The sequence below is a fragment of the Grammomys surdaster genome, unplaced genomic scaffold, assembly GCF_004785775.1.
Source record: "Grammomys surdaster isolate TR1022 unplaced genomic scaffold, NIH_TR_1.0 192, whole genome shotgun sequence".
In the NCBI taxonomy this organism is placed as follows: Eukaryota; Metazoa; Chordata; class Mammalia; order Rodentia; family Muridae; genus Grammomys; species Grammomys surdaster.
Window position 1 is genome coordinate 859,219 of NW_021604637.1, and position 14,903 is coordinate 874,121.

The 14,903-nt window shown below is 44.1% G+C and overlaps 1 protein-coding gene across 10 annotated transcripts in view; it reads left to right on the forward strand.

Annotated features, from left to right (window-relative positions):
- The window catches only part of Fgfr2 (fibroblast growth factor receptor 2), a 111,444-nt gene extending 96,932 nt beyond the window's left edge, over nucleotides 1-14,512 (forward strand). For 9 of the 10 annotated variants that reach the window (XM_028769389.1, XM_028769380.1, XM_028769382.1 and 6 more), the window contains 5 exons: nucleotides 4,064-4,186; nucleotides 5,279-5,349; nucleotides 7,157-7,294; nucleotides 9,119-9,224; nucleotides 12,830-14,512. In XM_028769389.1, coding sequence (XP_028625222.1) covers nucleotides 4,064-4,186; nucleotides 5,279-5,349; nucleotides 7,157-7,294; nucleotides 9,119-9,224; nucleotides 12,830-12,994 — 603 coding nt within the window. In that variant the 3' untranslated portion in view covers nucleotides 12,995-14,512. Of the gene's footprint in view, nucleotides 1-4,063; nucleotides 4,187-5,278; nucleotides 5,350-7,156; nucleotides 7,295-9,118; nucleotides 9,225-12,737 lie in introns of all 10 variants that reach the window. The other variant, XM_028769384.1, reaches the window with a different exon arrangement.
- Nucleotides 14,513-14,903: the final 391 nt, after the last annotated feature.

Here is a 14,903-nt window from a genome sequence, read left to right on the forward strand (position 1 = left end):
AGAGAGAGAGAGAGAGAGAGAGAGAGAGAGAGAGAGAGAGAGAGAGAGAAGCACAGACAGACTGAAGGAGGCTAAAGAGACAAAACAACTAGATGCAGAAAAGTGACAGTCCTAGGTAGCTCTTTGGATTGGGAGATGATGGTTAGATGTTACTACAAACGGCTAATAAATGAGAACAGACTGTATCTTAAGTGCCGTTGCCGTGTTCATGTTGGATTTGGGCAGGAGTGATCATGACATTGTGTTAAGATGGGAACTTGGACAGGGATGACTGTGTCATTGTGTTAGGTGGGGATTCGTGGTTGGGAAATCTCTTACCCCAAATTCTTAAAAGCACCAGAGTTAGAGTTTCAAGGTAAGACTTTGTAAAGTTTGCCTGTACATAAGAAGACATGGTCTAAATGAAAGCCAAAGCTATTAAAATCAGCTGTCTTCTACGAACTCTATCCACATAGCCAGAAGTACCCTTACATAGTATTCTTAATGATTTTGTGCATAAAACAAAGTTCTATGGTTTAGAACTTTCCAGTCGTATGTTTTGGACTTTTGGGTTAGGAAATGTTGACGAGCTAAGACATGAAGAAACTGTGATGCTCGCAGCTCCCTTCTTAAGTGATCGTCAATAAAAACAAGCAGGTTGTGTGTGTGGTCTGTGTGCGTGTGCTTGTGTGCCTGCACCCGTGTGTATGTACACGTGTGCATTTTATGTATATGTGTGTATGTGCATGTATGTATATGTGTTTAGATGTGTGTATTATTTGGTTTTGGTGTCTGTGCTCTGGACATAGGGAATGAACGAGCATCATAAACAAATCTGGCAGATGTGGAAAGCCATGGCACGATTTCCTCTTGACATGTTTGAACTATTTCACGTGGAACCCTGGGCCAGGCAGTCAGCTGTAGGCAGCCTGTTAGCTACCCTCAGCTTGGTTGCTGTTGGGCGTCCTTCTTAGTAGGAAATGGGGCGATGTTTGTATGCAGTGGGGCTTGCTGTTAATGGACAAGTGGTAGAACTGGCTTTTCATTTTCCTCAGTCCTCCAAATCCCCCAGATACTTGTTCTCTGGGCCAGGCTGTCCAGTGAGGTGTCATTCTTGATTTCTCAAAACAGGAGTCATGAGTAACAGTAGGAAAAAAAATGTCAGTAATTGTGGAATTTAAAGAATAAGTATATAAATGATCAGAAACATTATGATAAAACTATTCATTCAGCCTCTTACGGTGCAAGTCTGGGACCCTGGGCTTGGCCCTTGGAGCTGTGTAGAGCTATCAAGCGTGAGTATTAGGGTCATGTATGATTTATAGTTTGCTCTTGTGTGGAACATGCAATCACTGAAGATCCTCTTTGGACCAAACTTTATCAGGTCCCAAAGTGCTCAAAGAAGTTGGTAGTTGGAATTTGGGCACATTCTGCTGTCATGGTAGTAGTTTGGTTAAGGGAAGCAGGATGATCAAAGACAAAGACAGCTCCTGATATCTGACTTGAGAAACTGAATAATGGTGTAGCTTCCCAACTGGAGGATGATCTGGGAGCCAGGTAGCAGGGCAGGGAGTCATTTCTGTAGAAAATGCAGAGCTCACATTAAACATCTCTGAGAGCCAGTTAAGAGAAGGTGTCAACCAGCAGGACAGAGGATGAAGCTCAGCTCTGAATCGCTCCATATCACTATGAGGCCAAAGAAGAGGGTGTGAATTCCATATGATGTGAACTGGGGAATAGCTGAGATGAAGGAGGCAGTGAGGCCAGGGTGCCACTCTTGAGTGCCACTAAAAGGGTTTCTAGTTGAGATCAGCTGGGTATCCCTGCTCAGAGTCAGGGAAGGGGCATGCTGGTCCACAACTCTGGTTGTGATTCTGACCCACCCCAGTGTTACAGACTTGAGACATTTTGAGTTGAAGCTAGTAGGTACAGTGGAGCAAGTGCTGTCATATGAACTTTGCAAAGAGGGAATGAGTATATTTGGGGGTTGCGGAAAGAGTTGAGAGTAGAAGTGTCTTTACAAATAACATGGTGATCATTGATTGACAGCCACCTTTTGAGAGCCTACATTGGACACAGTGTGGTTCTGTTTAGCTCTTGGTACTTTACAGCATCCTGGGATAGAGAGTGAGCAAGATGGTAGCAGTAGCTTATGGAAGCCTCTCTGTCCCAGCTGAGCCTCTATGTGTGGTCACAGCCCCCTGCAGGGGAAGCTAGATTCTTCTGACCACTCAGACTGCCAAACACAGAGAGCACATGTCAGCGGGAACACACCACCAGGAGAACTTGGCCAGGGCCTTGAAAGTTGAATTTGAAGAGGCCTCCAAACCGGTGTTGCACTCCAGCCCAGGCAGAGCTGCAGGCAGCCCTGGGAGTGCTCATATTTCCGGCTCCTAGTCTGGCCAGGGACACGAAGACTTGGGTGGTTTGCCTGCTTCCTTGTCTCTGAGTTTTGGCCCACCCACATATGCAAGGGAACACGAGGGATGCTTGGGTGTGGATGAGGGCAGAGTTAAAATAATTCCTTATTCATGTTTCAAACACAGTTAGGCTTGTTCCACTTTTACTTGGTCATTTCATGGAGAGCTTACAAGAAGGCGTTCCCAGTTCGTTCATCCAGTAGAGGAAGTCTCTCTGCTTCATGCGACAGTTAACCTTGGTTTGTAACCTATATAAAGGCATTTGAGGGTGATGCTCTTCTAAAAATGGAGGTGGATGATGAGGGGTTCTATTTACCAGGAACCTTAATGAAATCACAGACTGCTACAATACACCCGAGCCACAATAATAGGGAAAGAAAGCATGGCCTTTGGAAACAATAATGACCAGACCTTCCTGAGATCGTGATTCCTGTTGGTACAGAGCATCCTCCGATCAGATGTATCATAGCAAACATAGCAGTACCAGGTCCTGATGTATGTGCAGACACAGTTTCACCCCTGCACAGACTGGGTGTTATAACAAACTCCAGCTAAGAATGTGGACAGATGAACACTGGTTGGGCAGGGAGCCAGGAGAGGACATGCTGGCCTGTGTCTGAAGCACATCGTGTAAGAGGTGAAAAGGGGGAATCAAGAAAGCCTCTGGGCAGTCATGATAGCAGTCCACAGAGATAGGGGAAGGACAGTGACTACAGCCTGGCCTAAATGACTAGCAGCTGAGGACAGACATTGGAGCCATCTAGGACTTGGAATGGTTGACTATAATATAGATTATGACCCTTTCTGATTAAGGATCAAACAGATAGGAATTAGAGGAGCAGAAGCATTGGCTTTGAGATATCTGTGGACATTACTGTCTGAGGAAATGTCCTAGAGTTACTTCGAACAGCATGTCACAGTTTCTTTTGCTTTTGGAAGAGGAGAATCAGCCCAAGTCTGCAAGGCAGTGAAAAGAGGAAGATTGGGGGAGGCTGCTATGAAGGAACCATTACCAGAAACAGACCTGTGCAGTGGCCAAAGCTGCAGAGAGGGCAAATGTGGAGGCATCCGGCAGAGACCAGTTGGGTCTAACAGTGTGGAGGATCCTCGTAGAGCCTAGAGGCCAGGCTAGACACCACCTAGGGAAAAGAAAGGCAGAAATGATAGAATCAGACCTTGCTGAGACTGTTTGTAGGACATGCGGTCACATTGTTAAAGAAGTGGCTGAGAAATGAAGACTGTTGGAGTTTAGCTTGGTCATCTGAAAGTCAGGCTTTCCTGGGTAGAGAGAGCAAGTGTTGAGCTCAAAGATTTTCGAATGGTATCTAATGTCAAGTTTGTGTGAAGCTGCAGGAGACACAGCAGTGTTGTAAGACACTTGAAGATCAAAGAGAATGTGGTTATATAATCAACCGTTACTTTCTGAGATGAGCAGGGCCTTCGTTTGTGTATTTAAATGACAATGAATGATTGCCACATCATGTGTGAGCCTCCTGTCAATGCCTGTCAGCTGGTTGAGTTTACAGCCCAGTTTGGCTCTTGTAGTAGTCTGCACCCAGTTTTTGACTTGGCGTTTATTTTCTGTCTTACATTTTTCTAAGTGTTTTTCTTTTGGTTCTCAAAACACATTGGGATTCTCTCTCTCTCTTCTTCCTCGATTGCAGTGTATCCATCGAGATTTGGCAGCCAGAAATGTGTTGGTAACAGAAAACAACGTGATGAAGATAGCAGACTTTGGCCTGGCCAGGGATATCAACAACATAGACTATTATAAAAAGACCACAAATGTGAGTGTGTGATGTCAATGTAACAGTGGGGAGTAGGGTGGCTGAGGGGACAGAATGACACAGATTTATCGGTGGGAGAACTGAGGCGAGTCTCCCCTCTGCATTTCATTCTGTTGCTTTGCCTTAACTTGATCAGCAAATTTAGGCTATACTGAGTGCTCTTTTATATAGAGCAACAACCAAAAGCCTCCAGAGCTTTGTGTGGCTCTCATAAGAGCTTCATAATCAGGGTATGGCGAGATGGCTCAACTGATAACAATCACTAGAACTTGGCCGTTTGCTGGGTTCATTTTTGCCTAGGGGCTGACTGAGGTGTATTTATGCACCAGGTCGGTAAATGGTAATGAACATATTAAGAAATGTCACTTTGATACTTAATTCAAAGAACCAAATCTATGCAACTTAGCCATTATGTACAGAGCTAGTTGGAGTTTACTCCTGCCCCAGTGGTAAGTTGAGGAAACCCATTAGAAAGGCATGTTTTCACTCAGAGTATAAGGTGGATACCCAGGAGTGATGTGCAAGGAAGCGAGGGATACCTACCACTGGGTGCTGGGTGAGTGCTCAAGGTTTAGAGCCCAAATTCAAGACAGGCTAGAGAAATGACAAAGAGACAGGAACCGAAGTCTACTTTCCAGACCTGGTTCTAGGAACCAGCTAGGAAGTCCTGGGACTTGATCTGGGACCTTAGCTTTTTGTTTGTTTTTGTTTTTTAATAGACAAGCAAATAGGGGCGCCACTGTGCATGTCAACACAGTCATTTCCTCTGTATTCAAGCAAATGCACAGACTTGTCTCCCAGGACTCAGCGTCTCCTTCTACACAATGAAGGAAGGCTCTATAGGATTTAGCCAATCAGTGTAGTTCTTGAGTCCTTTATTTTAATTTTTTGGCAAGACTAGGTAGCCAGATATGGGAGCTCAAAAGCTGAGGCAGGAGGACTGCCAAGAGTTTGGACCTACCCTGGGCTAATTGTAAATAATGGGCCTATGTGGGCTACAAAAATGAGTCAGTACAATTACCTAGGGCATGGTTCTGTTGGGCCTACAGCAGTGCTCTTATAAAACCTACAGGCTTTTCCATTTTCTTACAGGGGCGACTTCCAGTCAAGTGGATGGCTCCTGAAGCCCTTTTTGATAGAGTTTACACTCATCAGAGTGACGTGTAAGTAACTTCTGTCCTTGACTTATACTTGGGTTGAGCTGCAGGAATATTACAGGCCCCACATGTTCATAGAAGGCATGGGAGTTGGGCATCTCAGATGGCATGAGTTATGGTAGACTGGTACCCAGTGTTTGGTTACTGGTCTGCCTACCTTTGGAAGGTGGAGACACACCAGCCTCCTGCTGCCAGAGTGGAAGCACCTTTGGTTATCACAGAAGGCAGATGCTCACTCACCACTCTGTCTCATTTGTCCAGTGGGTGGTATGTTCTTCACTCCCTTAAAGAAACACTCTTAGCTGGGCCTGGAAGTACATATATACACTCTAGCACTCAGGAGGATCATAAGTTCAAGACCAACCTAGACCACATGTAGCAAGTTCAAGGCTAGTCAGGAATATGTTGTGTGAACCTTTCTTTATAAAAATTAGAATAAAGAAAAGACTGAAGCCCTTCCGATTTAGGAGTATGTGATTCTTCTTTGGCCCAGTCTTGTCCTGAGAGGTTGATGCTGGATGAGGCATGAGCAGTTGGGATGACCACCACATCTGCTAGCTGTGGTTACTATACTATTTTAAGTCTTGTCTTAGCCTCTGGTAACATTCTAGAAATACAGTAGAAACTACATAATATTTCTCTGATGACTCGTGTAAACTATTGTTATGGCCAGGCTCCAACTGATATTATGGGATTGGGGAATTTAGCTGAAAGATGTCACTGGGAGAAACTGAGTAAAAGATGCTTCTTTTTGCCAGTTCCTGTGGGTCTATAATTATTCCAAAAGATAACATGGGTTTTGCTGTTGTTGTTTGTTTGTTTTTAATTTGGATGGCCTCAGGTTTTGGTTGGTTGGTTGGTTGGCTTTTTTTGTTTTGTTTAAAGGTTTCTGATGCAGATATTAAATCTACACCAGTATGCTTGGTCCTATCAGCCTTTCTAGGAGGAAGAAGTCACAGTTCTTACTTGTATGTGAATACACTGAGGCTCTGGGCTGTTTTTGTCTATACTGTGGCCCTTGCTTGATAGAAAACCAGGGACAGTGTCAATGTGGAAGCTGACCTTACAGAGTCAGTGTGCATGAATTCCCAGAACTGCAGGACACAAATAACCTCTGATTCTCTGCTTGATTATATCATAGACTTGAGTGCATCGAACTTGGTTGGGGATATCCAGATGTGGTTCTCTGGGAAATCAAGTACAGAGGGTACCCCGAGAGGTCTTCTCACACTCTCTGCTGTTGGATGCTCTTCTCTTGGGGCATGAAATTCCTCCATGCTAATCCAGCCCTGCGCTGACTCCCTTCACATCACACTAAGTCGAAGTGTCTGTCCAGTGGGTGCTCTACCCACCACCTAGGGCAGGCATCCTCTCAGAGTCAGCTTTTTTGGGTCTTATTCTGTTATCTGTAGATCCAGGTTCTTGTGTCAGCCACAAAACAAGATGGGTGATTTAGAGAGACAAAGCCTGAAGTCAAGGAGTGGAGACACCCCCCCCCCCAGTGCCCCTTCCTTCCCCATCCCACCCCCTCCCGCATGACTATCACCACATAAAACACAAAGAACTTTAAGAGCCGGTGGTGTGCCTCTGGCTCTTTGTCTATCCATGGAAAATTCCGTCAGACCATCCGCATGTCGTCCTCATTTAGGGAGGCTCCTTGGGGGTCAGGAAAGGGCATGTAGGATGGATTGCGGGAGGGCTCATTTATCTATGGATGTAAGAAGTGAGTGGGTGTTTATTTTTTTAACTGACATGTTTAGGTTTCTGCAATCTGGATGCATTACTAAGGCTATGTTTTCTCTTTTCTTTGCAGCTGGTCCTTCGGGGTGTTAATGTGGGAGATCTTCACTTTAGGGGGCTCACCCTACCCAGGGATTCCCGTGGAGGAACTTTTTAAGCTGCTCAAAGAGGGACACAGGATGGACAAGCCCACCAACTGCACCAATGAGCTGTAAGGGCTGTAGCCACCCCTGCTGACAATGTAGTGGGCTCACCACATCTGTCTTCTCTCCAGACATGTCTTGGGTTTCTCGGGCTCCCATGTTCTAAACATGCTCTAAGCAGAGGAAGAATGGCTGGAGCTGTCTGGGTTCAATCCCAGTACTGAGGTGATAGATACTTAGACAACTATGGCTTATTCAAAAGAATGAGCAGCATTCTGGCAAAATGTGTGGAGTAGGCCTTACATCTGGCTGCCCATGGGAAGGGAGAGCCACACAGTGACAGGAACGCTCCATAGGTCAGGTACTGAGCTAGGATGCTGCGGGGTTGCCCCTGTAAAATGCACATGGTTGTTCACAGCACTGGCAATGCCAAGTTGGAAATAGGCTTCTTCCAAAGCGCCTTTAACCATTGATAATCATCATGACAGCTAGGCATGATGGCGCATACCTATAAAGGCCAGAGGCTGGAGCAGGAAGGCAAGGTTGAGGCCAGCCTGGACCACAGAATGAGATCCTTTTCTTGATAAAATAAAATGAAAATAAGTTAATTTTTAAAAAAGTGATGGAGATGGGGAGGTAGCTCATTTGGTAAAGTGATTACTACCACAGAAGCATGAGGACCTGAGTTCACTCGTAACATAAGAAGCTGGGTACAGTGGTGTGTGCACATGTAATCCCACAGACTGCAGAGGCGGAGACTTGCGGCTTGCTAGCCAACCAGCCTAGCCTAAAACATCAAACTTCAAGTCTCAGTGAGAGACTCTATTTCAAAGAATAAGGTAGATGGTCTCTGAAGAACAGTATCCATCTTTGACCTCCAACCCCTAAATGTGCACCCATGCCAGCATGTGCATGCACACACACATGTACACACACACACATATGCAAGTGTGCAAGAACAAAACATAGAGAAAAAAATCGAATTGCCATTCCCTCAAGCACCTTCCTTCAGATTGAATGGGTTGCTGTGTTACCCATATTTTAAAGCAGGAAAATCAAAGTTTACCCTGGTGCCATTGTTAGGGTACCATTTCTGAGTATGAACATGTGAGCTGGTTTCTAGGAATACCTCCCTCACAGTGTAAGAGATATTGTGTTGTGTTAATGACGCGTGCCTTGTGCAGTGAGGTGCTGCCCCTCCTCTGGGGCAAACTAAGAAAGTGATTGTCCCAGAGACCGCCTTCTATTGTGCGCTGCTTCATGGGGATTTTAGAGCAGTAATCCCATGAGCACTTTCTGGTGTACAGTGGAGGGCTAATGAATGGCCACTTTTTATAGCGTATTATATAAAGGCATTTATTGTGTGCCTCGTGTTCCTGTCACTTTTTCTAACATAGAAGGTCTGTCGAAACTCATAATCAAGATAAGGCGGGAAGCTTGGACTACCCCAAGAGTTAATCAGGAAGTTAGTGCAAAGCTCTGTGGTGGCAGATTAGTTTGCATAAACCTTCAAGTTGTGGTTTCTGAATATTTTTTTTAAACTGAGAAACTTTTGTCAATAGACTTTTTAAAACAAAACCTGTTTGGGGAGGGAGAAGGGAGGCAGACTGTAAACCTGTCTCCTTCCACTCTCTAGAAGATGCTGAAAAGTATCCAGCATAATGGTAGGACATTGTCACCGAGATAGCAGTAAAGCACATATGTGTACTTGTCTGGGTGCAGAGCTGCTCTCCTACAGCATTCTGGGTGCAGAGAAGTTTCTGTAATGGTAGTGATTGTGCAGTTATATTTTATTATCTAGGGCATGTCTCCATGCTACCTGTTAAAAAGCCATCACGCTTGTACATCACATGCTTAATGACATCACTTCACCAGAGAAATCCTTTTCCCAGGTACATGATGATGAGGGACTGTTGGCACGCCGTACCCTCACAGAGACCCACATTCAAGCAGTTGGTTGAAGACTTGGATCGAATTCTGACTCTCACAACCAATGAGGTAAAAGCGCCCCTCCAGAAGTGTGGAGACCCTGCTTGGCTCAGGAGATGCCCATATTTTGAATACAAGCTCCAAGTTGGAGTTGGTAGCCCCCACGATGTTTAGGGTCAGGCAGAGTTAAACCATGTGCTCCTTTTCAGTCAGGGTTTTTTTTTGTTCGTTTGTTTTTTTCCTCTCATAACTGAACTTTGAGAATTCTGACTCATAAGACTGGAGGCTGAGACCCAGGGTGTCTGTGTAGTCAGAGGAAGAAGTAGGAATGTTTAGTGGTAGCATCTTGGTGTGGGAAGGTGCTGGCATGTAGCACACACCCCGACTCCTATGTCCTGGTGGTTTGTGTGAATGCTACTTCTGCTCAGAGGCTGACCAACTTGATGGAAGACAGTGACATTCTGTCCTTTCCACCTGTCACTTGCCTTATGTGATCCTGCCTGGGAAGGCACATAGCTTGGTTCTTTCTGTGTGACATGTGTGTCATACGTATTATGTATGACTTACATTATATAATTCTGTTAACGAGTGACAGGATTTTTAAGTGACAGTTGGTGCCTGTAGTTAAATATTTACCTTAGGGGTGGGTTTGAGGGGTGGGTAGCTAGTTGTCAGCAGTGTGCTAGACAGGCAAGCATGGGTTTGATACCCAGCACTCATACGGAAAAGCCTGGTGTGGTGGGGTTCTCTTGTAATCCTAGCATCCGGGAAGCAGAAACTGGTGGATCCCTAGAACTCAGTAGTCAGCTAACCTAGTAGGCAAGCTTCAAGTCCCAAGAGAGCTTCTGTCTCATACAACAAAGCTTCCACATGTATGTACACCCGAATCCATGTGAATACATACAGAAAATATTTTATTTTCTCTATAATTTATGCCAATAAAAGATATCCTTTTCTGTTACTCTTTGCCTAAATACAACCCTGCCTCTGGCTTCAACATAAATAGAATGATCTTTATGGTTTTAAAAGAAATATCCTATGAGCAGATAGGCCCACACAGTCCACAGAAACCCATGAAAGAAACTGCACATGAATTTTGAGATATTCTCTGAACCAAACCCTACTCCCTCCCAGAGAAAAAGGTGAATGCAGTTGTTTTCACAACAATAAAATAGTTTTTGAATATCCCAAATGCTTAAAAGGAAATGAATACAGTTAATTTCTGATTTAAAAAACAAATAGAGTGATTAAAAGACAAAGAAAAACAGCCCAATGTAGAGATATTAAAGCCTTAATGTGGTAACTTTATCTTGTGCTCTTGCCTGTGGCTTGTGCTGGATAAAGGGAGAGCTTGCATTTAAATGAACACAGCTGACCTTCAGAAGTTGAAAGGAAAGGAATAGTTCAAGGGGGGAGGGAAAAAAAAGCCAACTTTCTTCTCCTGCCAAAACTGTTGTTTCTAGCCTAAGTTTCTTTAACCCTAGGCTTGGAATCCAGTGATCCTCCCCTCCCCTCCCCAGTCAGATCTGAACGTTACAGCTTCATTTAGAAAGTGGGAAGGGGATTAGGCTTCTCATTTAATGATCCCAGGTTCGTACTCAAAGTTACATATTGATATATTTATGCTTAAAGGGGGACCCATTCCTACTGAACTTTATATGCCTATTCTAAAATAAGAACGCAGAATGCCATATTGTCTAACTGATATAAAAATCGAAGTTTCTTTCCTTCTTAAAATCATTACCACATGCTTAAGAAAAATGGTTCCATTTAGGACAAAATTTCATTTTTATCATTGTAAGCAAAAAAAGTCCTCTTTTGATGTGGTGGGTGTGTTTGTTTCTGGTTGTGCGGTTAGTGCTGATGTTGTTGGAGCCGATACATCCCCCTTCTTAGATGGCGACTTTTTCTCTTGCCAACCCTGGTGATGAATTATAGTGGTTTCTGTCTTTTAAACCGTATGGTCGCCAACATTCCATGGGCTCTCTGCAGATAACACTGAGGCTGTTTGTGCTGTAGTCTGTGCTTTTTGTCCCCTCTCAGAAAAACCATATGTCATAGGGGAGTTACTGGCTATTGGGTGCATAAGCAAAGCCACCCTATTGTGCCAGTGCCTTAGACAGTGAGACAAGAAAGGCCCTTGGTTACAAATCTTATCAGGGCTGGGGATGTCACTCAGTTGATAAGAGTGCTTGCTTAGTGTGAACACAGCCCTGGGTTCCCCAGAACTACATAAACTGAGCATGGTTGTGCACACCTGTAATCCCAGCACTTGGAGAGAGAGATGTAGGAGGATTAGAAGTTCAAGGTTATCCTTAGCCACATAACATTGGTAGCCAGTCTGGAATACTTGAGACCCTTACAGGAAGGAAGGAAGGAAGGAAGGAAGGAAGGAAGGAAGGAAGGAAGGAAGGAAGGAGGGAAGGAAGGAGGGAAGGAGGGAGGAGACAGATATACACAGAAAGAGACAGAGAAACAGGGAGATACAGACACAGAGACATACAGAGACACAAACACACAAGAGAAACAGAGAGAGGGAAACCTTTTCCAGTTTTGTCCAGGGTCAGTTAGTAAGTACTTTCTGTCAGGCCCAGAGAGTAAACATTTTCAGCCTCAAGGCCATCTGGTCTCTGTCGAAACTGCCATTCTAGCATGAAAGCAGCTACAAGTCTATGTAAATAAATGAGTGTCTGTGTTCCTCTAAACTTTATGGTCTCTGAAATTGGGAAATTTATATAATTTCATGTAAATTTATATCATTTCATGTCATTGGCTGCCATAAAATATGACTCAATTTGATTTTTCTACTACCCATGTACAAATGTTGAGAAGTCGCCTTAGTTTATAGGCCAAACAGAAACACACATGGGCTCGAACCCTGCCCTGAGCTGGAGGAGAGAGTGACCCAAAGGGACCTCGGCAGCAGCCAGGGATGCTTTGGGGAGCAGAAAAACTTTTTTGAACTTCAAGGTTTCAATACTGAAACTTCCCTTTCCCTAGACTCCCTTTGACAGCCCATTATGGGCTTAAGATCCATGAGGATATCCAAGGCTTTCCCTAACCTGTTCATGTTGCTTACTCTGGAGCTCCTGGGGGTAATGAATTACATCTGTTAAATTGTGCAACAAATGAAGAAGCCTTCCCCCTAAACGATCCTAGAAATAACAACTGTAGAATGTGATTTAGAAAATACATACCCATGTCCTGGCTTTATAAAGGGGTCCTGTTGGTTCTTTTACTTCACTGGGCCTTAACCTCCAACTGTGAGCCCTAGTAAAGAGGACTATAGTAGGTCACCTCGGTCCTGTAGGCAGAGTGAGCCAAGCTGACTGCCTACTACCAGCAGTTCACTGTGTTTTTATCATCGGCTGTGTGCTGGTGGTTTATGGATGCCATGTTGTAAGAGAAAAGTTCAGGGCAGCCTGGCGTAAATGGCGCTGGGTTATCAGGGAGGTCTTTGTGTAGTGGGGTAAGCTAGACCTCTGGAAACCTTCCTGGGAGTTCCCCGTCCCTTCCCAAATCTGATAGAGATGTCTCAGGAACTTCTGTTTAAAATGAGATTCTTCTCTTCCCTTCTTGCAGGAATACTTGGACCTCAGTCAGCCTCTCGAACCGTATTCACCTTGTTATCCTGACCCAAGGTGAAATAAAACGTCTCTCTTCCCTTCTTGCAGGAATACTTGGACCTCACCCAGCCTCTCGAACAGTATTCTCCTAGTTACCCCGACACAAGGAGCTCTTGTTCTTCAGGGGACGATTCTGTGTTTTCTCCAGACCCCATGCCTTATGAACCCTGCCTGCCTCAGTATCCACACATAAACGGCAGTGTTAAAACATGAGCGAACGTGTCTTCCTGTCCCCAAACAGGACAGCACCAGGAACTTCCTTACACTGAGCAGAGAGGCTGTGCCTCCAAAGTGTGGGACACGCCTCCACTTGTACATATGGATCAGAGGAGTAAATAGTGGGAAGCATATTTGTCACGTGTGTAAAGATTTATACAGTTGGAAACATGTTACCTTCTCAGGAAAGGAAGACTGTTTCCTGATAAGTGGGCAGCAGCAAGCCACCACGCCACCCTCTCTGACACACCACATATGCTGGCTGTGCCCCAGTTGGACTCAAGGCAGACAGGTGGTCTGCCTTCCTTGTTAATTTTGTAATAATTGGAGAAGATATATGTCAGCACACACTTACAGAGCACAAACGCAGTGTATAGGTGCTGGATGTATGTAAATATATTCAAATTATGTATAAATATATATTATATATTTACAAGGAATTATTTTTTTGTATTGATTTTAAATGGATGTCCTGATGCACCTAGAAAATTGGTCTCTCTTTTTTTTAAATAGATATTTGCTAAATGCTGTTCTTAGTATTTCTTAATTTTCACCGAGCAGAGGTGGGAAAATACTTTTGCTTTCAGGGAAAATGGTGTCACATTAATTTATTAACGAATTGGTAATATACGAAACAATTAATCATCTATAGTGTTTTTTGTTGTAATTTAAGTGGCATTTCTATGCAGGCAGCACAGAGGACTAGTTAATCTATTGCTTGGACTTAACTGGTTATTGGATCCTTCGAGAAGAGAAATATTTACGATATATGACTAATTTGGGGGGGGGGAAATGATGTTTTGATTTATTTGTGTTTCAACTCTGCTGTCCAATGATTATGTCTAGACACCTCAATGCCCATGTTTCAAGAAACTTGTTAAACTCTGTCACCCCAGTGTAACAATTAACCAGACTTCCCAAGACAAATGGTACCAGCGTCCTCATCCCAAGATGCCTTAATCCACTTCTCTGGAGAACAGACTTCCATCAGAAGGACAGCAGGGTGGGTCTCGTCTGGCAGCTGGCCTTCTGCCTGAGTCACACATCCATCACATTTGCCTTGCTTCTCCTCCGTGAGTTTTAATAACAGCTTCAGGTTCTTCAGCATCAATAGCCCTTTGGGGAATCTCCACCCTCTCATAGAATATCAAAAGCCCAGCATCATTTTTTTGAGAGTTTGGGACCTCCTTCCATCTTCTTAAGGGTTTGCTTCTGGCTTCCACCCACTTCTGACAAGACTTCACCTCACTAAAAGATCTGGCCCGATAGCTACATCCGACAAGATAATGTTTATTGTTGATTTCCGTATTCAAGTATTGTGTTTTGCTTTGGATACACCCACTCACTTTGCTACAGTCATGCAACATGAATGCAGATTACACTGATTTTATGTGTTTTGAAATTGGAGAAAGTATTTAATAAAACCTGTTAATTTTTATACTGACAATAAAAGATGTTTCTACAGATATTAATGTTAACAAGACAAAATAAATGTCACGCAGCTTATTTTTTTAATACTCGTGTCTTACCAAATGGTTTCCTGCGCTTGGAGGTGTGGACAGTACTTGGTGGTGTGGATGCATTAGAGGCAAAGCTGATAGGCCACACAGTGGGGTGACTTGCCAGAGGAGTTGCCTGGGAACAGCAGTGCCTGGGACAGGTTGATCAGTGGAGAATCAGAAGTTGATTCAACCCTGGATAGGCTGTGTGCCATCATCTCAACAGAAGAAGACATAATTTCTTCCTGGGTCCTTCAGACTTTGCAGAGGAGCAGCACAGAGGAGACCTTAAAGATGACTTAAGGATGGGGAGGTATCAATGACAAGACTCAGATTGGGACCTGTCACTTTCCAGGCTACCCTCCTTGTAACATACACACACAGAGAACTCATTACTTGTTGCTAAA